The sequence below is a fragment of the Varanus komodoensis genome, unplaced genomic scaffold (genome assembly GCF_004798865.1).
Source record: "Varanus komodoensis strain SLA01 unplaced genomic scaffold, ASM479886v1 scaffold4, whole genome shotgun sequence".
NCBI lineage: Eukaryota > Metazoa > Chordata > Lepidosauria > Squamata > Varanidae > Varanus > Varanus komodoensis.
The window spans coordinates 22,326,713-22,354,190 of record NW_025335941.1 but is presented as its reverse complement, the minus strand read 5'-3'; the positions used below and the strand labels follow the sequence as shown (position 1 = coordinate 22,354,190).

At 37.1% G+C, this 27,478-nt stretch overlaps 1 protein-coding gene across 1 annotated transcript in view; it reads right to left on the bottom strand.

Annotated features, from left to right (window-relative positions):
• The window catches only part of ROBO2 (roundabout guidance receptor 2), a 453,522-nt gene that overhangs the window by 411,884 nt on the left and 14,160 nt on the right, over nt 1-27,478 (bottom strand). The window contains exon 2 of the mRNA XM_044441757.1: nt 8,214-8,540. Within this exon, the coding sequence (XP_044297692.1) occupies nt 8,214-8,540 (327 nt within the window). The remainder of the gene's footprint in view (nt 1-8,213; nt 8,541-27,478) is intronic.

The following is a 27,478-nucleotide window of genomic DNA, read 5'->3' as shown; positions in this document are numbered from 1 at the left end:
AGCCACAACACATATTAAATCTATCATACTGCACAAGTTAGAAAACTCCTGGGGATTTACCTGACTGACCCCCTTGCTGCAAACTACTGTCTTCACCCTCATTATTTTTCTTCTTCGTTTCTCATGCATCTTCATACTTTGAGCCTGAGGGAATATGGGTTGCAGAAAGGAGAAACTCATGACATCATTCCTTCCTTCCAGGAATTCCTGTTGCGACATATCTGACAGAAAAAGATGGGGTGGGGGAGGGAGGAATCCCTATAGGAATCTGTATAACCAGTCAAAGTGCAAAGTTTCTCAAACATATGGTTTGAGAAACCCTGAGCCTTGGTTATTTACAGGTCTTCTTTCAATTAGATATAAAAACCTGTTTACAATTACCCAGCTGGTATCCAGTACTCTCCAGTCTGAAGATAAATAAATGAATTATACTGCCTTTATATTCACAAAACTATACAATGATTTTATGTACATTTGATCAAGTTAAATTTTATCAGCACTCAGAGGATACTTGGTTTCATCTATAATGCGGCATGTCTTACCATCTAATCTTTATACTTTTAGGAACTGGATAGACATGAAACAGGATTAGACATATTGTGTGAAAAGATTTGGCTTATGCTTCAGAGTGATACTGTTGCTAAATTCAGTCAACTACTATAATCTCTTACTCTCACAGATAAAACATCTATTTACTTTTGGTTTTAAAGTAAACAGGATCATTATGTGTGGATAGTGGTCCAGAGCTTGCAGTTTCAGCAATCTGTGACCTATAAATAATGCAAGTCCATTTTCTTTCTCTAAATGAAATCAGTGCAAGCAGAAACTCTGGAAGATGATAGCTAACATCAACTACCAAATTTAGTATCTCTAGTGGTCTTCTGACTGAACCAGAATTAGCGCTCATCCATTCTTTTATATAAGCATCCCCCCCCTTTTTTTTTAATAAAGCTAACTTTTATACAGTGAAACACTGTGTTGGAAAAATCATAGTGAAGCCCAGCTAATAAGTGATTTGTCTTTTGTTTCAGAAGAAAGAGTAGGGGGAAATGATCAGTTTTTTCATGACTTTTGACCTTTGAACCACAACCTTTTTGCCACTAAAGCATTCAACACCTCATTTAATCTCTCTGTACTGCACTGGCACAGCACTGAAAACCAAAAAGGGAAAAAATAATCTGGGGACTTCATCAATTTTTCATGAATTTTCATTTAGGCCAAAGCCCCCTCTTACAGTGGTCGATAGATCAAGCTGCTGTCTCATATTTAACACCTGGGGCTACAGCTGCTATCTTTGGTGCTGCAACCAACTCTGCCTGGATCAGAGACAGATCAACCAGTGCTAAGGTCTGCATTCTTTGTCAGTTCTTTCCAAGTGGAAATTCTCTCTATGTGTCCATCTCAAGATGTGTCTCATGGTCATTTCCATTGGATTTAAGCAAATCAGAAAGGTGGGAATATCAATTCAGGCTTGTTCGAATGTCTTAGCCCCATTAAGGATAACAAAGCTTGTTTCTTACCCACTAAGATGGTTCCATATAGGAACACTTTAATACGTATAAATAATTGTGAAATAATACCTTTATTTCATTTAAAATTACTGTTAACAGAAAAACCAAAACTTTAGTAAGGAGAAACTGAAAAACTTTAAAAGATAAGATTCTCATAAGAATATTTTATGTATGACTGATCATTCACAGTTTTTAGCACCTCATAACCAATTTAGAGTGTGAAGATGATTCTAAAAAGATATGTGAAATGTTTTTGACAAAGCATGTTTAAAATAAGCATCAATAGCTAAAACTAATAAATGGAAAAGAAGGTAACTTACAGCTTGTAAGACCCAGTGCTAATTGACAGGCTGTACAATTTACTGTCACTGTCCTGAGCTTAAATAACTGTAAGACTGTTGTCTTAGTGTGGTGTGGAGACACTTTCTATATTAATTGGCCTTACGCTTCCTCTCCCTTAAATTTATATTTTGCTGATATATTAAAGGATAAAGAAGATTTTCTCTAAAAGCTTCATCTAGGCATTCAAATAACCCAACCATTTTTTTTTCTTAGTAGAAATAAGTTCCTGTGTAACCAGGGGAGTTCACTCCCATCTGCACCAAGGTGCTTCATATAACATAACGCTAATTGCCATGGTTTAATAAGCCTTTGAAACCAAGTACTTTGAAAATAACAATTTGAATTTGTTTATAGTTTTCTGCTGTCTGCTGTTGTTTTTGTGTTTGTCGGGGGGTGAAAATGGGATTGCAACATCCTTCAAAATTATCCAGACTTTAGACACCTCCCCCGCCACACATTTTAGAGTACCAGCATTTGCAGGAACTCTGGAAGATGTGGATTGTGTCATGAGTGCCGGATCGTCCTTTTCCTGCATTATTTTACTGGTGAAGATCCTACTAAAGTCTGTTATTTGTTTCCAATGTTTCATACACCCCCGTTCCTGCTACTTTTAAAAATTATAAAGCCTAGTCTGTGGGTGAAATCCCAAAAATATGAGAATATGAGTGAAATCCCAAAGGTTGTCATCAGAATAAGCCAGAAGTATGCATACTTGTTTCTGAAATACAACCATGTTGTTTCCGGAAACAATTTTTTAAACATCTGTCCTAAATACATTCCAGCATTCTAAGGATGCTCCCACCTTTCCCTAGAGTCATTTGTAAGTGAGAGTAGCAGTAGCATTAGGGCTGCGGGATGCAGAACTGAAAAAGCAGTGGATCTTGGGACCAAAAATGTTTCTAGGAACTAGTAGTATCACTGCTGCCAAGACACAATTTCACTGATCTTTTGCAGAGTATTTCAGGACCACTGAAGACAGGTGACGAAACAAATACAAAGATAATGCCCCTTTCTTCTCTCCACTGTTGTTACTATCACAAAGTCTGCTTGCAGGTTTGGAAGTGGTAGGGAAATTGCTTCTGAAGCAGTGCAGATGGGACAGAGGACAGACACTCTTCTTCAAATAAAAACTTACAAATCAGCTTAAATCCTCACCTGTTTTGAAGTGTGCTTTCAAAAACCTTAAAATCAGTTCTCTAAACCAGACTTGGAAGCATTTTTGTGACATATCAGGGGATAGAAACATGATCCAGATTACCCATTACTAAGAACCATTACCTGGTTCAGATATTGAACCAGCCTGGAAAGTTTTTGTAGAGCTAGTGCCTTGATTTAACTAGTCTACTTATGTGAGCAATAACTTTTGTAAATATGTCACCTTCCATGAACTGAAAAGAAATAAATTACGATTTTTGGCATCATTAATATGGGCAATCTTGCCAAGACTTTGTAGCTCAGATATACATTCTCCCATGAATAAGCTACCAACGTGAGGAACTAGTTGCCAAAATGTCTAAAATTGTATAGATAGAACCATTTCAAAGCTAGAGTCTGGGTACTGGCCTGCAACTGGTATTCATCTCATAAACTATGTAAACAAATAATCTGCATTCTAACTTTATCAATTTTATAAATGAAAACCAGAAGCATCTGATATTTCTGAAAAGCAGCAATTTGCATATTGCTGCAATACATCTGCATTTGCAAGCGATCCATGCTATGGTTGTTGGTAAATCACAAACAGTCATCTCCTTGATTCACTGGACAGAACTGGCAGTCTATATATATGTAGAGAGAGACTTTTCAGTACCAACATCAAGCCTGATACTTAGTCAAAGGCAAACTATATCTGATGCTGTCTTTTTCAGCTGAGGTTGATCCTTTTTTAAAAATCCTAGTATAGTGGTGGCAAACTTGTGGGGGGGGGGGGATTGAATACAAGCCACATGCTGTGCAAGTACCAAAATGTAACACTTAGCTCTTACTAACTTTCTTGAAGGGTGATAGAGCAACATTTCAACAATTTTCAACAGTGGTTAAAACAAGAAAAAGAAGTCCTTCCTGACACTACTTTTCCAGTAACATTATCTAGCTAATGCCAACAGTCACTCAAGGAGATTTTCCACTATCCTGTATGCCATTCAGTTATGTATTATTTGAGAGCAAGCCTTCCTGAGCACCAAAGGACTTACTTCTACACAAAATTAGACTAAAAATAAGCCCAGCTGCTTAGATGAATGAAAATAAAAAAGAAACCCTATGAGAAGATGTACAGTAAGTCAAAGTGCACTTCCACTCTGTGTAGATTCATGGAAGGACAAATCTATCAATGGCTACTACTCATTAGGACTGACTGCTACTTTTTTATCAGTGGCATTATGTTTCCTTATGCAGTTGCTGGAGAACATGTGTGGGAGGGTGCTGTTGAACTAATGTCATCTTTCATATTCCAAACATTATGCTGTATTGAATAAGTCTGACCTGGCACCACTCTTATCTTCGAAACTGGTGATATCAGTAGATATTCTGCTGCTCAGTTTTTATGTCATGCACATGGCCCTTCCAGACATTTCAAAAGCATAATGTGAAAATAAAAAGATACCAGTGGCAGTCACAAGTTGAAGCGGGAGATCTTGGGTGCCCTTTTAGCTTACACAAAGCCAGATGAGAGGCAGGAACAGACAAGCTTGGATTACAACTTGTATAGAAGCCAAATAATTTTTCCTACTAAAATCTTGAATTGCTTCAGACTGTAAGGAAGGTCTCCTGCACTGAATTTTGGGATGGTGTGCTTCTTCCAGAAACCCAATTTTCATGTATAGTTTCTATTTGCTTTAAATCTAAATGTTCTGCAAATAGAAAAGCGCTGCCAAACAAAGTACTCTAATTTCTGTTGTCCCCACCCCTTACTGATGTGTCTTCATATATTCCAGAACTTTGTAGAGAATGTGGAACTGTCCAATCTTTAGAAAAGGTTTGTTCACAGGAAAAGCAGGGTACTGCAATGAAGAGCAAAAGACGATGGAAAAGTCCCATTGCTATCTTTGAACACAAGCCATCCTTACTGATAGGAGCGTTTTACATTAGACTGTATGTATCACTTTAACTCAGTTTCATTGGTATTAACAAAACATCCAGCACAAACATACATTGGATTATGCTTAAAGAGTGGCAAAGAACTTCTTAATTTAAAAGCCTAAGAATCTTCCCTTTGAGATACAAGGAATTTAACAGGAGAAATCAAATTACAAAGGTTTACAAAGTTACAAAAAACTAAAATAATTTACTCCCAGGTACTTGATGCCATTCAAAACATCTTCATAGTTTTAATGTTGTATTTCATGTTTTCTGATATTTATTTTTAAACAACTTTATACAGTGGAAGTCAGTTTTATTTCTTCCCTGGGGACTTTTTTTTTAATCTGACTCTCAGTTCATGCATGACCTACCACCAGCTGCAGTGGTTAAAAACTCAACTCAAGACATTGCACATATTGTAACTGGAGACTCTCAGTAGCTGCTGGAGAACAGATAAGTGATATGAAATATTATAACATATACTGTTATTTTCAAATATGGCTAGTTGCTTTGGTATAATGTCTCAAATACCAATCTGAATCTTGGCTGTGATTTTTTTCCCCTTAGATAAAAGAACAAACCATAAGGAAACAAGATCAAAGAGATAAATAATTCTTAGGTGTCTAACCCATACAGTATTCGAACTGCTCAAGAACAGTGAAATAACATAATTATGTTATCCTTGTAAAATTCTAAATGATTGTAAGAAATACTAATTCTGTTTTGAAATGTGTTTTCATACATAATTTTGTAGGTATCCTTTTACCCAACTTTTCTTAATATGGATTTTTTCAGCCTAAATTGTTAAGGAATTCTTCATAAGTGGTGCAACTTATCTAAAGAATATGAATGAAAAGTAAAACCTATAAAAATACAATGAAAAGTGAATTTCAGACATTTACACTGTGGAATGTCTAAATTCTAGGGCACAAGAAATGTGTGTGGGTTTGTGTGTGTGTGTGCACATGGTGAAATGCACTGGACTGATGCTGAAGTATATTGTACAGAGCTTGCTGCCTGTAGATCAATACAGTACAGATCACATAAAACAACATTGGCATAGTAACTATGGCTGTGCAAAACCTGGCTTTTATTCCATGGATTTTCCTACTTTTATGCACCATATCATATCAAGGAACACTGAAAAATGTCCTTGATTTTAGGAAATGAGATAAATGCTCAGATATGTGGATGTAGTTTATTTTTAGTACCAAGCTACTATGGCATAACTGCAAGCAACCACTTGTATTTGTTGTTGTTAGTTGTGAAGTCATGTCCGATCCATCATGACCCCATGGACAACATTCCTCCAGGCCTTCCTGTCCTTCATCATCCCCCAGAGTCCACTTAAGCTCACACTGACTGCTTTAGTGACTCCACTTAGCCACCTCATTCTCTGCCATCCCCTTCTTCATTTGCCATCTATTGTTCCCAGCATTAGGCTCTTTTCCAGTGAGTCCTTTCTTCTCATTAGCTAGTCAAAGTATTTGAGTTTCATCTTCAGTATCTGGCCTTCTAAAGAGCAGTCAGGGTTGATCTCCTCTAAGAATGACTGGCTGGGTCTCCTTGCTGTCCAAGGGACTCGCAGGAGTCTTCTGCAGCACCACAATTCAAAGGCCTCAATTCTTCGATGCTCAGCAATAATTGTGACATATGTGTTAATATTTCAGGGTACCCACATGTCCTAGTAATGGACCCTCAAACCTGCTTACAAAATGTCACATTTCTAAAAATCCAAGAAATCAATTCCATATTTAAATACAAAACTAATCTTAAATTATATAAAATAACTTTAGTAATAAAGAAAGTGTGGCTGTTTAAGCAAAATTTAATTTCAAGAATAATGCATGCATAATATGCAGGCAGTCCCCAGGTTATGAACAAGTTTTGTTTCTGAGAAAATGGAAATTAGTCTTTAAGATGAATTTGCATGTAAGTTGGATCACATATAGTCAGCCCTCCACATTCTTAGGGGTTAGGGGCACAGGACTCCTGTGAAAGTGGAAAAACTCTTCCACCCAAACTCATCAGTGCCTCTTCTTTGCATCAAGGATATTCTGGAGAAATTTCCCCCTCTAGACAGGCATGCTTTGGAGGCTTCCCCCTCTCCCACTTCCTCTTTGTCATTGGTGATGACAATTTTCTGCAAGCTTTATGACAGTCGTTTATAACTACAGGTTGTTCATAGCTCAGACTTCATAACTTGGTGACTGTCTGTACTTCATTTTGACACTACATTTTTAGCAAATGTATCTGAATTTATACATTCATACATATTAAGTAGTTCTAGATGTGATCAGATGCATTGAAGTGAATCAATTCTATCTAGTTAAAACTTCAAAGTGCTTTTTATGCCTTTATTTTCAACTTTACAGTAACAAAATATCCATAACCCTGATGTGAACTCTACTTCCATGCCTTCTACATAGAATGTCAATACAGTACTACCAAATGAACATAATTAATACTGATAGCAAGCAGAACAAGTTTTAGAAGGTATCCTTAATACTCAATCAAAACACTGATTTTACCCTACTAACAATTTATCCAATATTCTGAATATTTTCATAACTCACAACAAATCACTTCAAGGTAACACACTGAAATACCATTGTGCTTAATTCTCAAATGAATAGACACTTATTAACATGGGATAAATAATACAGTTAGATAGATCATGCATTATAAAGTTCATAGCATTAAAACTATGTGCTCTGTTTTAAACCCAGAGTGCACAAGCAGAGTAGTTATCACCTCGATTTTCCTTATTGAAGTGGCTATCCCACAAACAAAAGAAGGTTATCAAAACATCTGTGATGCCTTCAGTGACAATCTTTAAAGGCCATTTCTTATGTCTTATATGCCACTCCCAAATAAATGTTGTATATATAAATAAATAGCAAATGCCTGTATACTAAATAATAGGTGGTTTAGACATTAGCTGCAACAAAACCAGATTTAACTATATTTTCAAGAAGAAATTATACCTGAAGGAAAGATTAGACTCTCGAAGGCTAGTGCAAATCATAACTTATATGCAATGCAAAGTAAGTATCTTAGTACAAACCATATATTATGCAAGGTCACTGTTCTCAATAAACATACATAGAAAGATGGAGGGTAATAAGCACACTTTCATTTAAGCATTGCCAAATACTTAATAGACAACATCAAGTTAATAGATAAAGTTTGGGATTCTTAATAAAAAGTACATGTATCTCTTTTGTGAATCAAAATAAGTTCAAGATTTTTCAGGACATATAGAGTGTAGGAGTTACTTACAGGCTACTTCCAGGGATGCATTACGACTCACAGCTTCCCCCAAATAGTTCCTTGCAACACACACATAACTTCCTTCATCTGGTTTGCTCCTGCGTCCATGTACAATTCGTAAGAAAAATAAAGATCCGCTAGGAAGCAGCATGCGGTGTGAGCGGGGATCATCTTTGTCAGTTTCCACACGCTCTCCATCTTTGTACCATTCAATAGTAGGAGTTGGCCTTCCTTCAGCCTTACAGTTCAAAGTAGTTGGCTCCCCTTTAGAAACAATTACATCTGATGGATGTTCAACAATTCGAGGTGGAAAGTCTTCCTGACGAAGACGGGACCCTAGTGACAAAGTGGCAAGGAAAAACATTCAGTAAGTTACTCTTACAGCTTAGCAGTTTTCATACTTAAAACAAACATATATTCAACAGAAATAAAGCTGATATTTTAAAGAATGCTTTAGGCTACAATCCCATACAAACACTTTTCCAGGAGTGAGTTTCATTAAACTAACTGAGCCATAGTTTTGAGTGGATTGCACCCTAAAATGCCTCATAAAAACAAGTGTATATATGTTCCTGAGTACAGCTCACTTAAAACCAGTCAGGCAGACATTAGCAGGTATAATGGTTTAGAAATGACACTGAAATTTTGTTCAAAATAGTGCTGAGACAAAATTCTTTATGCAAAACACATTTTTGTAGAGCTATCACTTTTGAAATTGAAGTAGTAGTTGTCATTCTTGAAACAAAAAGATAAACAGAACTCTTCATCAGAAGCATGTGCTGTTTTTCTACCATGTTATTTCCAGGCAGCAGAGGGTTAAAGCATTTTCAAAGGTAAATAAAAAGGTTTGCTGCTGCTTTCAGAGGAGCTAACACCAGAATAAAAAGCAGCAGAGCAGGAAAGTGGCTAACTGAAATGGCTCGATGAAAAAGGCACTAAATTGTGATATAGCATTGTTCATAGATACATTCTTGGTTAAAGAAAAAGAATTGTTCCAAGTGGCCAGCACCAGTTCAAATGAGTATGTTTGAGTGTGTACTTGGTTATAAGGAAAACTAAGGACAGAGCAACCATAAATAAGTGTTCAGACTATTGATTATATGAGCCATATACCACTTTTCCAATATTTGCAGGAAATCTTGTTCATAGTCTCTTACTTCTTTGAAGAATACATCTTACTACAGGATAAAAATCTATTTCCACATCCCTATTTTGCACACACAATTCAAACAAATAATATACTTATGTGACAACAACACTATCACGCTTACTTGGATGCAAATCCCACTGAATTCAAAGGGATACTAGGTGTGTTTAGGATTGCAGCATAAGTTCTAAAATCTAAATCTATGGAATGCACTCCCTAGAGAGGTCTGCCTGGTGCCGTCATTATTTGTTTTTTGGTGCCAGGCGAAGACCTTTTTATTCAAACGTCATTTTAATTGCTAATATTATTTGCTTATTTTATTCTTTGGCCAGGGCAACTTATTTTATATTGTTAATTCGTTTTATATTTTTAGTGTATTATATTTTAATTGATGTTTTGTGAGCCGACCCAAGGCTTTGGCGAATGGGGTGGCATAGAAATTTTCTAAATAAATAAATAAATAAATAAAAGAGCAGTATTTGGTTGCAATTTCGTTTTGTTTAACTAACACTAAAAAAACAGTAAAACTACATCCAAGTGCTAGAACTCTTAATTATGCACCACAGAAAAGGCTTTTTGTAGTGAGAAGTGAAACATATTTACTATTATTACTCCTGTTACTACAACAAGAAGAAACTGGGCATGTATGGATATGATGATATCCATGATTAAGAAATGGTTCTGAAAATACTGTTACACTAGATACAACTTGCACTTTCTTCATTATCTCCATATTTTTGACATAACTCAACCAATAAATTCAATAAATTCATATTGATTCAACCAAGGCAACTAATATTTAAATACTTTTGTACTTAGTCCTTCATGACAATATGATTTTGTAGAGATAATGAAAATGGGCTTCTCTTTATGCTGAATGACAAATTGGATCCTGATATTGTATTTTTAACAAGAATGCAGCCAGGATATTGATATTCAGAAAGTTTTCTCTCTATTCTATTTTCACTATGCTCTGTGATGTGAGTCCAAATTGCAAATAACAATTTGAAACTTTATTTTCTTGAAATTACTCTCTAACACAATTATTGTGCAGAAGATTGTACTTGATGGATTAATTCCCTATTTAAGGTGGACAACCCTTCTGCTGGAAAAAACAAAACTATGCATTTGTATCCATACTGCTTATATACATAGTGTTTAATTACATTAATCTAATCCACATGGTTCTTTTCCCTAATGTTTCCACTGTTTGCAAACCACACTGGATGCAAGATTGTTATTTATGTAAAACATAAGATCTGTTAAAAAATTTTAAAAAATAAACCCTAGATCTTGAGATTTCCCTCGTCATTTTTCTCCTTGTTGTATATGATTGTAGGACAGCTTGTTAGATGCCTTGGGCTAACCAATCTGAAATCACAGAATGCTTGTTTGACCTGATTATTCAATTAATTAAATCAGAGGGCATAAAAAATACTGATCTGATATATCTTTGAATGGAATGTCTAGGTCAATTAAGGATGAGACCTACTGAGGCTTTGCTATCTCTCTCAAACATTAGCTGCCACCTGCTTTTCTTGCAGTCAATTCAGAATTCAGATAGTGGTGACCTAGTGCCCTCCAGATATTCTAAATAAGAACTCCCATCTGCGCTAGTCAGCATGGTCAGGAATCCAAAAATCTGGATGTAGGCAGTTGCTTAATCTTGGCATACCGCTATACTGTGTATTGTATTAGAAATGTGAACAGTCTCTGAGGACTAAAACAACTTCCTACCAGTCTCTCTTTCTTCAATATAAATGACTTGAGAACCAGTGCTGATTTCAGAATGCTGACACCACATTCCACTCCACATGACATGAGTTACATGTACTATGCAGTTGAGACAGTCAAGGCTACATACATACATATGAAACAGTTTTCCTACATCAAATAATTTTAAATATATAACATTATTAAGATAACTATAAATCACATGCTTATTGATATTTGAGTTGCACTTGTCCATATCTACCTACTATGAATCCATAAAGGAACCCATATCCTTAACATTAGAAGAACCAAGCAGGGGTAATGTGGACAAGGACATTCTGGAGGGCTTTCATTCATAGAATCACCATATGTTGGAGACTACTTGATTATATTTAACAACAACAATATATCTACCTACTAGGTTCATATAATCTGTACATGCACTGTTAGATACATTTAACATGATATGAATGTCCTAAACACTGGATGACCCCACTCAACAGTTTCACGCCGATGTTCAATAGCATAGGGAACAAGACTGACCCCTGATGAAACCCATACTGTAGTGTCTATGGGACTGAACAATATTCTTTGAGCAATACCTTCTAGAACCTACCCTCCAAGTATGAAAATAACTTCTGCAATGCAGATGCCCCCACTTCTGCTTCACAAAGTCAGCCAAGAAGGATCCCTTGGTCATCAGTATCAAAAGCTACTAAAAGATCCAGAATTATCTACAGTGTCACGGTCCTCCTTTCTATTTCCCAGTCATGATGAAAGGTGAACAAAGTTGTTTCTGTGCTTAAAACCTAGTCTGAACCCTGGATCCAGATAGACAGTTTAATCAAGGAGTGCCTGGAGTTGATTGAACACAACCTACTCAAGATCCTTGCTCAGGAAGGGAAAAATTGCTAGTATCCTAAAGTGATTAAGATCGTCTGAGTCAAGGAGGGGTTTTTTTTTCTGGAGGGGTTTCTGGGTCAAGCAAAATGGTACCAATCCCTAAGGAAGCAATGATCACCTTTCTAGCCCAAATGATCAGTTGTTTCCTTCTTGCTGGCTTTTATAACCCAAGAGGATCAAAGATCCTACAAAGAAGTGGTTCCAGAAATCTTTCAAGCACCTTGCTAACTTCCCCTATCGTAACAGCTAAAATTCATCCAATAAAACTGAACCAGGTTCTGCTGTGGGTACCTCACCTGTTCAGCCACAATAACTCTAGAGTCTATGCCCTCATAGATGCAAGAGATTTTATCCAGGAAGTGTCCAGTTACAGCAAGCTTCAAGTCTAGTTTACCCTTTTCATGAGCAGGACACCTCCCTCCTTCCCTCTCCTTTCAAGCTCATATGAAACCTTAGAGACATAAATCTTTATCGACCCTTTTCTGCTTACAAAATAGTATAAATAAAAGCCTGTTACAAGTGGTGAGATAAGCATCTGCCCAAATAAAGAAGTGAAGCCAAACTTAAAACCTCCCCTCTGTCCCACCCTTTCAATAATGTTTCTGATGCCAGCATCACAGTGCTCTTCATGCTTGAAGGCCAGATGGTAGGAATCCAGGTGACCCTTTAATTTGGCAACACACTTCTCCTGCTGCCACTTAACCAAGTCAAGAGCTGGGTCTTGCAAACGCTCCCCCTCCCACCCTGAAAATCCTTCTGCCTGTTCCAAAGCAGGCAGATTCTCATGCTGTGCCTGAGAAACTTCACTAGGTGGCCTTAAGTCAGCAAATTTTCTTTCCACCCTTGCTTCTCCACCTCCTCCTCAGAATCAGATGAATCTAACTGAGCAGTCTGTAATGAATGAGGGAAGGCCACAGCCCTTAATTCCAGACAGCAATAGGTTCTGGACAACCATGAAAAACTTCATTGAGCAGCAGGAAAAAAAAAAGATTAAATAGAGGTAGTGAGATAGTGTTTGTCATCCCCACTGCTGCTAAATATGCCTGCTTGAAGGAACATACCTGAGTTCATCCACTAACAATTCTTTTCCACCTCCATGCAATCTTTTCCCTATGTTTTTCACCATTCTCAGCTCTAGGGTATACTGCAGAGCTACACAAGCTATAGAATGCAGAGGATGTTCAGGAGTGTGGGAACCACCTGGGTCATCTCTGTGCTCCAAAACTTGACTACAACTTCAACAGGAGCACCAGCCATATCAGCCAGAACTACTGCCCCAAGCCTTGAGAAAAACTGCCAGATCTATAAACCTCTGGGGGCATATCATCACAATAGGTTCCCCTGCCCTTCCAGAGGAGAAAAGTCTAAATTTCAGCAAGCAGTGATCTGACCAAGCAAATGGCCTAGCTCCCCCACAGTCAGAGCACCATTCCTATTTCCAGCAGAAGTAAACAAATCCAGAGAGTGTCCACATGTGTGCTGAGCTGATGGCACATTAGAAGGATTCCAAAAGCTTGATCTGTTTCAAACAAGATGCCCTCAGCATGAATATTGAAATCCTTAAGAACCAATAGCCAGGGTACTTCAACATCACTTCTAAGACCATCTCAGTCATATGATGTAGGAAGATTGTACCTTAAGCAGTATTCCAGCAGAATCTATAGTCTGTTTCACTGTGCCAATAAAACAAGATGCAAACATTCCAAGCTAGTAATCAGATGGGCAGGGAACCTAGAGAGAAAGGTTGAATTCTTATAGACCATACAGCCTTCCACCCAACCCTCAAGTCTTCCCTGATACTTGGGCACAACAAAATCCTCTCTCTTTGCCCACCCAGGTCTTGGTTAAACATGTTGGATTGGCTGCATCAGCCACTATTAAATTGTGGATGAAGGAGGTCTCATTCTAGAAGCAACATCTGGAAGTTTGATGGCAGTCCAATAGGGCAGCCATCAAACCTGTCGGTGCAAGGATGACCCAGATACTGACATGCTGTCTGGATTGGGTTCCCCTTACCTGGCTAGTGCTCCTCCCCGTGCTATATCTACCATCCCGCCACTTAATGGTTTCATTATTTTATGTTTTAGGCATATAAAGGGCAATATAGAAATACGTTTTGCCTATGAGAAATGCTGCCATCTCGTTTCACATACCTTGTTCGAATTTAAATTTCCTGAGTTTTTAATCCTTTAACTAAAACTAGCTTGCAAAATACAATGTCCTCTTTTCACCTCCCCCATTAAACAGTGGACCTGGTAAGAGCCTGTCATTACACCACCTCTTTCTTCCTGCTTCAAAGAAACTTAAAGATAGGTATTTTCCTTCCATTGGATTCAAGGTAGCAGATGGTTTGCCTTCAGGGAGAAACTATGAAGCTTTTGCTTCCAACAATAAAAACCACAGGCAACTATAGTAGGCAGTTTTCAGTTGCAATCAACATCACTGTAATTTTCAGACTTGCATCTTTCACTATACTGATGATGTTTGAAAGATGTGGTTGTTGTTGCTTTGTTTCACCACTCTAGCAGAATATATTTAAAATCCTGATGACATAGGAAATATTCTGCCCTATAATGCATGTTGGTGCTCTTATCATCTAATTTGTTATATCACAGTGGAAACTGTACTCTTCAAAAGGAACATGTCTCTAAGTTTTTGAAACATTTACAGGCTAGACAACATAAGGCGTGACAGTGCCCACAGTGTAATAGCACCTGCAAAAGATGGTATTAGATTCTGGTGGAATGCAGGTAACAGTGCAAATTTTTGGAACCCAAAATAATAATGTATGACTGGGCATGGCTCATAAGAAGTAAGACCCAGGTCTCATTATGTCTTCTTTAGCTTCCTTCATTTTGGAAGAGAATAATTAAGAAACCACTAAATGTACACCAGGGACTGCAGGTGGCACAGTGGTTTAAACCGCTGTGCTGCTGTGCTGGTTGATCGAAAGGTCGCCAGTTTGAATCTGCACAACGGGGTGAGTTCCCATTGCTCCGTCCCAGCTCCTGCCAAAGTGTTCCGTGCACTTCGGTGTTTAGTCATGCCGGCCACATGACTACAGAGACTGTCTGCAGACAAACGCTGGCTCCCTCAGCTAGGAAACGGAGATGAGCACCGCCCCCTAGAGTCAGGCATGACTGGACTTAATGTCAAGGGAATGTACACCAAGCTTTATAATTAACATCATTTAAACAACTGGTCTTTGAGAAGTGAGTTGTGATGTATGTGGAACTGAATATGTCAATATGAACAGCATTCCACATAAAATCTCTCCATATTAGGACTTGTACAGGGACTCACTTATCTTCCAGACAGAATAGTCTGGACCTTGATTAAAGCAAGGATATACTTATTATTACTGAAACCTGATGAATGCATAGACATACCAGATGAGCAGCTGGTGGAACACACACTTTTTTTTCAAGTGGTCTGGAAACTAGAGGTGGAATAAATCATAATCCATTTCCCTAAAATATTTTGGGATTGTCTAGACAGAGGGGGGTGAAATAGAAAGAGATAGGTTCAATGAAAATGGTATGATCTGTTTATCTAGATTCTTCAGTAGCATTTCTCTTTTAAAGAGGACCATCAAGGAACAAGAGCAAATCTCAAGGATCAGAATTTTCTCCTTTTGTATTACTGTTTTTCTTATATTGCAAGTAAAGGTTATGCCAGCAGTTCCTAACATAGTTTATATGGGCAACCAAATATTTTAATTTTCCACCTTTTAAAATATACATTCATGGCTCTGTATGTAATATATACAACTTTCTAGCAATTGCACATAGGCTTCAACTAAAGTGGACTAAATATCTGAAGATCTTGAAAGCCCGGGTTAAATTTCTGAACAATTAATAAGATAAAAAATGAGAAATGTAAGTTGCAGAAAAGGGTCTCTCAGCTTAATGCACTGCCATGTACACATGTATACTATTTATTTATTTATTGGCTGTGTTTTGATTGATAATAGTATTTTGCTACATGTGGCTTTGTAATATGTTATGGTGTACAGATGGGATGTCTGAATGCCTTTTCATGGGAACTTGTATGTATCTGCATTTGTTATGTTTTTTAAAATGCTTCTACTGCATGGATGGACAACTTTTCTACTCTTCTGCCTTTGTTTCTGCCAGCATGATGGTGGCCCTTAGAATTGCCTCTGCCCATCCTCTGTGGCTACTGCTCTATTCTTCTGCAGCTGCCACTGATTGGCAGTTCAATTAGAAAAAAGAACTGAAAACCAGTAAGCTGCATGTAACTTCTAATTCACACCAGTAAATAGAAAAATTACCTTAAATATCAACTTGTTTGTTTGTTTGTTTGTTTCATTCCATTTACATGCCACCCATTAGCCACATGCTGTCTGTAGGGTTCACAACACAATGAAATCCAGAGTGTACAACATACAATATAGTACCACATACAACACAACAAAATGACTATAAAATAAAATAAAACCAACCAAGCATGCAATTAAGACTTTCGTGTCCATTACAGATTATTTTTATCAGTAAATCCTTTATCTTCCTTAAATAAACTGAGATGGTATACTTTTCAAAGATATAATTACATATCTACCCAAAATATAGCAAATGGATTTACTTAAAAGACATATCCCTGCAGCACACAAAGATGAGAGAAGTGACCAATGATAAACATTCAGACTATCCAAAGGATAATATGTTTATAGAAAACAAACCTGGCTAGCCATCCTCTGAAGAAAAATGTAAGCAGGTATGCTAAGTACAAACTTGATGTACTTAAGCACAACCAGGAGTACACAGTTCTAGAGTGTAACTCCTAACAGAACAGGATGACAACCTGGAAGAAGTTTCAGCGCCAAAAGCTGCAGGAGGGCAAGAGGGGTGGATAACCAAGCAAATTGTGACATATATAGGAATGGTGTAGAGTGCTAAAAGTAATGGCAGTATATAGACTACTCTTACCCTGCAAAAAGCCAGTTTGTTTTGTAGGGAATTCTTTAACATGAAAAGCCATTAAAAACAGGGGTAGGAAACCTTTTATTGGGCTCCAGTTCCCATTATCACTTACAATTGACCTTCCTGACTAGAGATAATGAGAGCTAGAGTTCAAAAGTATTTGGAGGACAACAGGTTCCTCATCCCTACCCTGAAGGGAAGCTAAAATTTCTAAGGTTCCCACAGAGATCACCAGTTAACCATATTGTGGAAAGAGATCAAGAAGAAAATGATGACATACCACTGTACATGTCATTGGGTTCCCACTAGTTATAGTCCACTTTCACAATACTGAAGAAGTGTTACACATTATGACAGACATCCACAGTAATACATGATGCTAGGTGGCAGACACTGGATAGCCCAGGGAAATACGAAATGACTTCTGAAGATGTAATACTGTTCTTCAATAAACTGGGGACATACAATGCCTTGCAGGAGAATTTACCCACTTTAACTTTTCCAGTTTGTTTGAAATCAATTTAATTGCATTATGACTATTTGATGTACATACAATACTCAACCCTGTAAAAGTGCACAATACTTCTATGTGGCACAAAAGCCATCACTGTACCTGCCTTGTGTTCTTGCTATCTATCTCCCAGACATTGCCTGACCACAAATGGGCGCAGCCCACCTCCTACTTCATCTTCTGCTTTTGCACTTCCCACAATAGCTATTTCCTTTTGAATTCTTTCATCATATAAGAAATGTAGTGGCACTAATACTGAATCAAGATGTAGCACAAGCAGTAAGAGGCTGTAATACAGAGTCTGACCAAATAATATCAATCAGTTTGTTTAAAACCTATCAAGAAAACCATCATTCAAGTTTGTACTCCAGCGACAGATGCTGAAGATAAATAAATTGAAAACATTTATACAAGTGTTGAAGAGGAAATTGATAAACACCATAGGTGATTGGAATGCGAAGGAAGAAACCAAACAGAATCCAACATTACGGGAAATTTTGGCCTGAGGGTCAGAAATGCAGCAGGAGGACTTACAGAATTCTTTAAAGCCAACCCTCTGTTTATTGCAAATACAAATTTCAGACAACCAGTCAGATGACTGTACACATGGACATTACCAGATAGCCAATATAAGCATCAAATGGATTACATAAATGGAAATAAGAAATGGAGAAGCTACCCAATCTAGACCAGAATCAGGCTGCAGTAGTATACTTAAACTCCTAAATCAGAGTAACAGGTGAAAAAGATCAGTAACAGAAACATAGTCCTGAATGCAACTTCATAATGAATGTTGACTCCATAAATGGAGACACAGCCTTGAGTTTACAAGGATGGAGCAGGGCTGTCAGGGCTGACATTTTGAAGGGCATTCATTCATAGGGTCAGCATAATTCAGAGATGACTTGACAGCACATAACAACAGCAGCAGCAATGATGCCTTTTTCAGCATTTGGCAAAGGTGTCTTATCTGCATGCAGCAATGCTGAAGGAAGATGGCTATGCTTCCAAGTTTGGCTATACTTACTCCCAATTTGTTCCCAAACAACACAGTTTTTCTACCCATGCCGCACTTGGTTCCAATATACGTTTGGAGAAGCCTTGCACTTGTTATCCTTACTAGTATACAAAACTAGTACTAGTAGACTACTACTACACTGCCTTACAGAGGCATTCCTCCTTACAAGTTATGCAACCAACAAATGACACTTCATTTTCATTTAGTTAACTCTTGTGCCTCAATATGTTTATTACCTTTGCAGTGGATTATCTTGCATACATCAAGAGGTACCAATGTCAAATGAATCCATTTCATTTCTGGGTAGTAGCACAATAAATAGTGTAAAAGTTCAAGAGGGATGAATAATTTTTGAGGGATAAATTGTAATTGTAACAAGGTATGCTCTAGGCTTTTGCTTAGTTTACATCCAGAAGTGAATTAATCTGATTCAGAACTCCTAAATTAACCTGAATATCAGAATGTAGTTATCCTTTCAGTTCTTTACATATTTGGTATTTTGTTATTGTTTTAAAATGTACAAAATGCTTGTGAAGCTGTAGTTACCATAAAACAAATACTAATTGTATTTTACCATAACACGTGTATGAAAAGCTAATTTATATAAATGTGTATATACATGTTTTTTGTGCAGATGAAAAATGCAGAATAATGCATTAATGAAAAAGACTGGATTACTGAATTAATTCTACAGAGTTGTCACAGTGTAAAAGCAGTCTGTTCTGCCCATTCCTGCTAACAACACTGGCACACATTAACAAGTTAACATTACAGATTACTTCCAATGTACACCTGATAGCACAAAATATAGATTCAGAAGTATCAACTCTCATCAGACATCTTTTTTCAATATGGTCCCTGGTCTGTAAAATTTTAAGGTCAAAAGCACACTCTAAGGGGAAAAATTATGCAGAAGTTTTTTCAGGGAGCCATACTAAGCTCCTCTGTTTCCTGTGGATCATATGATAGCTACATGATCCCTCCAGATGCAGAGGCTGTATGCCTTTGCATGCTATTTGCAAGGGAGCAACAACAAGCAGGGCCATTAACTTCATGTCCTGTTTATGAGCTTCTTAAAAGCCTTGAGTGGCTATTGCAGGAAGCAAGATGCTGGATGAAATGCACCTTTGGTCTGAGAAAGCATGGCATTTCTTATGATGAAGAGCTAATATTGCTACATCGGTATATTGTTAAGCCTAAAGCAAAGTTTTATTTCTTTTTTTAAAACCTGAAACTACTACCTTTTTTTTTCAGAGCCATGTTGATTCTTGGTGCCTACCCCACATCCTGCACTTGGCCTGTTCAATAGAAATCCTGTTATTAATCCTTTTTTCCTGTAATTCTCACATCTCTAACATTCTTTTCTGCAGCCAGGATTAAATGGAATGCCCTTGGGTCTGATAATGCAGCACACACACCAAGTCACAATGCCAACTCTTGGCACTTGTTTAGACAGTACATTCTGATTTTTCCTCAGCTCTCCTGCTTCGCTGAGTTACAGTCAAGGCTGGCAGATACCAGGAATGTCATTTGCAATAACTTCAGTTTGAAGGCACTAGTATAGTGGCTCACTGAAGTTCTGATGGATGTTCTGTTTCACTAAGTACATCAGATTTCTCTGAAGACTCAGAACAATTCCACCAACATTTTTCTAAACTTTCCCTAAAATTAGTATCATGTTTGGCTGAACAAAAGAGGACATGTTTTCTAGGTCAACAATTTTGTCTCATTTTCTTTACTGGCTTAATCTCGTTCTGCTTCCATTAATGCACAGCGCATTACCATCTCAAGCAGCAAGTGATTGTGCTTCAGTGTAGAGCTATGGCAAAGCTTCCTTTAAAAGCTTTTGCCTAGGGTGTGATTTATTTAATCCATTTTGTTCCACTGTGAGCAGCACTGCACAAGGGCACAGGAATGAAAAGTGAAGCGGCCTTTCTGTTGTTTACCACCATGGCAGTAAATCTGTGAATTAAATCTAAAAGTAGTGGTACTAAAGTGAAAGGGATATGCTAGGGAAACAGATGGTTCCATTTCAGGTCATAAATGTTAATTGACTACTTATTTTCAGTAAGCATGAGGCATACTATCTGCCTCCACTCACAAATAAAAATAAAAATATTTAAAGCATCCACAATTCACATATGTTCCATAGAACTGAAGTTAAAATGATGGAATGTGAATAATAAATGCCTGATAATTCTGTTCTTTGTATCAAGCAAGATTAAAAGAGGGCTACAAGAAGTACTTGTTAGTCTTTAAACTAAGACAGCACTTTCAGTTTGTAAATAATTTTAATGCAATTGTCTCATTTTTTTACACAATGGCCGATCACTACACATGCATAATTTCACAGAAATATAAGAGTTGTCCTTTCTAAAAATTAAATTTCAGAGCTTAAGGAAAACCACATTTTCTGTATTATTAACCATGATGCTCTGCAAGAATGGAGGTATTTCATATATCAATAGTGTGAATCACCCTTCCAAGAATATGCTTATGATTCACCAATGAAGGAATGTAGTGAAAACATGCATTTAGAGAATACCAGTTCAATTTGCATTGACCACATTTCATATGTAATTTCAATGCAATCTGGCAGTAATTAAATATTTAGTGAAGAGGGGATGGCTCTTTAAAGTTTTTACATTGCCCACAAAATAATATGCTTCTCTTGTTTGTTCACCTATGATATACAGGAACTGTCTGGCTGAAACCTGGCATATTTAATTTACAGTTAATTTCAGTGGAGGGAAAACACTCAAACATTACTAAATTTTCATGTTTCTTGCAGGAATAAGCAAATTATGGCCCTTCAAATCTTGACCTACAATGCCCATGGGCTCTAACCAGCAAATCCAATGGTGAAAAATGAGATGTTTCTCATTGATATTTGAAAACATCCAGATGGTCACATGTTTCTCACCTTTGCAAAATGCTACTTTTTCAACACCTTGTTTTAGGTTGTGAAAACTATGAACGGAAAACTAGTTAATTATTAACGCAAAGTTTGTAGGTCATATTTCAAAGTTGGTGGGTTCTATTTTTACATTCAAGTGCTCAGGAGCTGTCCAACTAGACTGATTCTAAGGGACTACAAAGCAAGTATTTGTCCTGCAGCATATGGCCTACATGAAATAATATATCAGAAAGTCAACTATGTTGATGTTAGTCCTAGTCTACAGAATTAGGGCAGACCAGCAAAACATCAGTCATGAATTTCAGGTACAGCAGATATAACTCTCCAATAGAGTGTTCATGCACATGCACAAATCTTTCCTGTTTCTCCCCTTAGGGAAGAACCTGCCTTTCATCATTAATGTGATTGCTACATCTGGGCCATAAAACAACATATTACTCAACAATATAGAGTGGAATGTATACAATACCTTATTAAAATTGTAGAAAGGGGCACTGTTACTAGTAGCTGGGGAATGATTTGCTTTAGGGATCAAGGCAGACTTCAAATTAGTACACAGATGGATTTATGAAGAGAAATTCATTGCAAAAGAAAGACCAATAAATTTTCTGTATGCCAAAAGCAGTCATATGCTTGAAGAAAACTGCATGGGTCTAGCATAAATGTCAACAGTAGCTCTCTGAGCTACAGAGTAGTTCCCATTTCTTGGCACAATAACAAATCCTCAAGCAGAGTGAGGCTAGGGGTGAGATTTTTTCCTCTGTAAGTAACTTAATGAATGAAGTACTAATTAACATTATGGCATTGATAAATGGAGAGAGAGATTAGGGATGTACTTGATTGTCAGCCCTTCCCAGATGGACTGTCAAAGCCACATTAATTCCTATCTCATTGGAGCATCTGCTTCTCCCATAATCCACTGCCCCTTGGTACGAACAACACAAACTGTTGTGACTCAATTCGATTTATATCAATCTAATTTCTTTTAATCCAATTTGTATTCCAATCTACTACCTTCTAATCACTTAAATCTTCAGTGTCCATCTGGTAATTTTTTTTCTTCAAAATTAACTGAGCAGATGCCTCTACAATTGTCTTCCACAGTCAGGCTAATCATGGCCTAGCAGTGGCCTACAGAATGTTCTCAATAGGTACGTGACTCCCACTGTTGCCCTTCTTGTTACATACATGGCAAACCTTGAAGGCCATCTTGTCCATCTCCATTTCTACTGAAAATAACTGAAAGTTAAAAAGATGAAAAGGAAAAATATGGGAAGAAAGTGTTGGCTGACTGTCACATTGGTGTTTAACTCTTTTCACATTCCTTTGAAGGCACAAAAATAAAGCTACTTTGTAGCTTTAAATATAACAATACAGCTAGCTTGGATAACACCAAATACAAACTTAATAGCATAATGTGAGGCAGCTAAATAAGCAAATATAGCATAGGGCTTTTGGTGGAATAGGGAGAGAGTGCAAACAGCCCTTTCATATAAAAAGGCTGAAAGTTCTTTATATGACTGCAGGCACTGGTATGACTAAACTGGTCCCTGAATATTTTTCATAAGAAAAAAACATCACACCAACATCTCCCATGATCATCTACAGTTCTCTGACTTTGCAGAAAATTCACTGAAACATGTATTTTGATAAGTGTCTTAATAAAGGACATATTCCTATCTAAAGAATTTTCTGCACCTTCTGTTATTGAATGCTGTTCTATATCATACATAGATGGATCACAAGTAGTCACAGAATTACAAGTAGTCACAGCATCCCCAAGTAAATGAACATTTTTCGTTTCATTAAAAGATTGTGCTCAGTGTTTTTCAGTAGAGTCCAGAAACTAGAAGTATTCAGTATTTTGTAGAAGAGCAGGAAATAAATTGCATTACAGCAGTTTTTAGTCCTAACATATGCTGCCATGAAAATAGAGGGAACAGGTAATAAAACAATGCACAGGAATTGACAATTTAATAATAAAGAAAATGTACAGAAGAAAGTCTAAATTTCTAACAAATAGGGATTGCTCAGTGGTTTTGGAGATAACTACATATATGTTTTATTAGGAAAAGTTCTCAATTTAGATAACCAGGAAAATTAGAAAAAACTGATTCGAGCTTCAACAACTTTTAGAAGTAATGCAGTTACTATGAACATTGTATGCACAATACATGTATTCTGTCATTGTATATCTGTAATCGGTTCACTCCATCATTCTAAAATTTATACACCAGCACTTCACCCATAAAATGGGTTCCAGAATGGTAGTATATAAAATTCCAATCTTCGATACAATAATAAAAAAATACAACCCATCACAATAACATTGAAAGACAGGCTTAAAAACAACTATTCAAGCAGATGAAATCAATATAGCTAATTTGCAATGTCTAAGCAAATAAAATTGTTTGGCCTGAGTACCAAAAGTAATGCAGAGCTGGAACACCAGCACAAAAAATGTCTTCTCCTTTGCAGTTTCATTATGCTACTGTTGAAACTTATGTGTAGGGCCTTATTCAAAGGTCATAGTGCATGAGTTCTTGGTACAGAAAGAGAAGGCTCCTCCAGGGTCCCAAGGCAGTTAGATCTTCAAACCAAGCGCTGCCATCTTGGAGTAGACTCAGAAACGAAGAGTAGCCAATGTAACTCTATATAAATTGGTGTAATCTGTCTTCACATACATAAAACTGTCAGAATTCTAACTGCACTAGTTGAAACTTCTGAACTGTCTTTTGGGACAGTCCCATATTCAGCATAGTACAACAACCCAACCTAGATGTTTCCAGAGCACAGATCATACTAGCCAGTCTATGCATATTCAGGCAGCTGGCAGACCAGCCAAATCTAGTAAAAGATACCCCAAGACATCAGTATCACCTAAGAGTCCAGTGACAGTGTTGGATCAAGGTACATCCCCAAGATGTGGACCTGCTCCTTCAGCAGGATTGCAGAACTATCCAGGACAGGGTCTACATCCACTTCCAAGATCAAGGAAGCACTTATCCATACTGTCTCTGTTTTCTCAGGTATTGATTCGGTTTACTTGTTCTCATCTACATTGTTACTGACTCCAACAGCAGTTCAACATCTCTGCAGCCTCATCTAGTTCAAAATGGCAACTAGTTCAATGTCCTTGGATGACCTCACCAGGCAATGACTAATGCTTGAATTTCTTGCACAATTTTTTTCATTCTAATATTGTACAGATGTATTAAAAGGAGTTATTCAGTTATGCAATCTGTTTCATTTATACCTTTGAACTATCCACTGAGATCCAGATTTCAGTATAGAAGATAAAGCTTTGAAGTGAATGGTGCCAGTTAAATGACACTGGCATACCTATTTCTATTTCTTTCAGAAAAATTATTATTGCTAAATAATCTTGCTATAACCTACCATATACAGATGTGAGAATAAGATGGAGAGTAGGAAGATTAAATTAGTCACCTTAGGATTCTTTGCAAAATGAAAAAGAATGGTGAGATCTAAAGGTAATAATGCAAAATAAATAAATTTGGTACCCACCCATTCCATGGGCATTAACAGATTTTGCTCATATATAAAGGGGCATGCCATACAAAAATGCATGTATCCAAAAAAAAAAAAAAAAATCTACATTGAGTATTTCAAACTAAATATTTCTTACCTTACACAATTTATGTGGGCACTCACATTTGTTGCACATGTAAAATACTAGGCAGCAGCCTTTGCTCTAATTACAATTATGAGTATTCCTATACACTTGAAAACTCATTTATACTTTTTGATATATTGCTGCATAATAAATAGTTTCTTCCAGTTTTTAACACATACCTTTGCAATTTGAGCAGACTAACAAGTAGCTAAACTGATGTACCAAAAGAGGAATACCATCCAGGATAGTTATGGGTGGAATGCCTGTCTTTTTGCATTTATCATTTGCTTTCCCATCATGAGTCATCAAATCCTTCTGTGTTTCCCCCAATCCCTTGCCTGCTCTGTGTAACTGCAATGACAGGTGGTCCAGATTTTCCACTTAGAAAATCTGGTCACCCTCTGTTTGTAACACCTTTCCACTTAGTGTCATCTGTGAATTTAATTAGCATGCCGTTTACCAACTTGTGCCGATTATTAATGAAGATGTTAAATAAAACTGAACCCAAGCAAAATTCCTGCATGAAACTTACTGACACCTTTTTCTGAATCTGTACATTTAGTCATAGCTTTCAGCCAGTTTTCAGTTCATGTGATAATACACAGGGCCAAGCCAATTTGCATTAATTATTGAAATGTAGTCGTATGGTATATTGTCTCAGATGTTGAGGACAAGAATATCTAACTTACTAACGTCACTTTTAAAAGATTATAAACCAATTAGTTGCTATTTAAGTCTAGGGTGTTAAAGTAAATCTTGCCCTCCTTGATTCCTTGATCCTACCTATACTTTCCTATCAGGAAATCCAATGTAATGAACCACTCTGCAGCACAAGAGTAAGAAAAAATTCATATCACCACCACAGACCAGAAGGTCAGCTGAAATCTAGCAGAGGGAAGTAAACTTTTTAGATAATGTAAGATGGAGATACATTTAATGTACTTAACAGTTGTCTAAATGGGTTTTGAAAATGGAGCATTAGGAATAGAAGGCACTCTCTCAGGAGGACAGAGACATAAATGTTATTTTTACTTATTAAATATGGTAATGCAGCAACAGTTTGAGTCGGGGGATTTGATTAATTCATTTTGTTTTCCCTTAGTCATACAAGTAAATATAAGGGTTTTCTTTTTCCTCTTTTTTCCTTTTGGCTAAATGTTTTTTCTTTTTAATGAAGAATTACCAAACTTGAATATAATGCACCGTCAGAAAAGCATCCTTTCTAAAACATGTTACAAAAAGAATCCTCTGTGATAAATGCACAATTTGTGTATTAGTTCGTATATTACACTAGGGGCAACGTTAGCAGCAATCTAAGTTGAATGGCTATTTCTTAGTAGCAATCTAAGCTGTGCATAGCAAGTAGCCATGCTTACAGAGAACGTGCACATAATCTGTTCTCAAAGAAGAAATTGTGCTTATTTCATGACCATTATGTATGTTCTCAAACATAAGAAACTTTGTGGCAAGAAGCATTGTTGTTCCTGCTTTGTCTTAAAGCATAGCCTGAAAATGAGGTGCCAGCAGTAATATATGATAACAATAAACAACCTTGTCTATAGTGACTGGTTTACTTTCAAATTAAAAAAAAGCAAGAGCTGCCATGCTGGTGATTTAATGCAAACCCAGAGGAACTCAGTCCTCAATAACTAAGCATATAGAATCATCATATATGCTTAGCATCATATACTAACCACAGTAGAACATGGGCTCAAGAGAACCAGCAAGTATCTCACTTGGTCAAGCCCTCAGGAAACCTCTACATTTGGCCTCTAGAGACATATTTTTAATAGTGATCTTTTGCTGTATCTTACAATAAAAGTTCTTAAGACATAGAAAGAGAAATTTCAAGGACAGTAGCAGAAAAGTGAATCTAGAATTAGGATATATCTTTAGCCAACTCTCTTAAACCAATCCCATGACTTTTAAGCGGATGTGGAGCATGCCATCCATCAGCCAGATATGGCATTCAGTGGTCTTTATGCTGCCCACCAGTTTCTCCCTCAGGACATCATCCCTTTCCACAAGCTTGGCCTACTTTCTCCAAGGTGGGAACGCTACATATCCTGTCAGCGATATTTTCCCAGCAGAACATCTGCTGCGTGATGCAAGCACTTCACTTTGCTTAATAATAGGGTGGTTCTTGTGCCCCGCATCTGGTTAGATGCTTCTTGGCAATAAAACTTTGTTTTAGTCTGTACCCAGGAATAATAAGCTGCTGTATTGAAACAGTAATTTTCAAGCATTTTTCCCTATCAGGCCAGCTTGAGCATCACTAATGACAATGTCAGCACAATCACTTGAACAAAAAAGGTCTTGCCAACACTTATTCCACATATGTAGACTGCCTTTTAACAATCCAACTCCTTATATAAATCACAAGGCTAGAAACAGCATATACCCCAGTACAGAATGGTACTTCTTAGAAATAGTATTCCTTAATCAAATCATACTCCTGAACCATTGAGATAGTTATGATTTAATG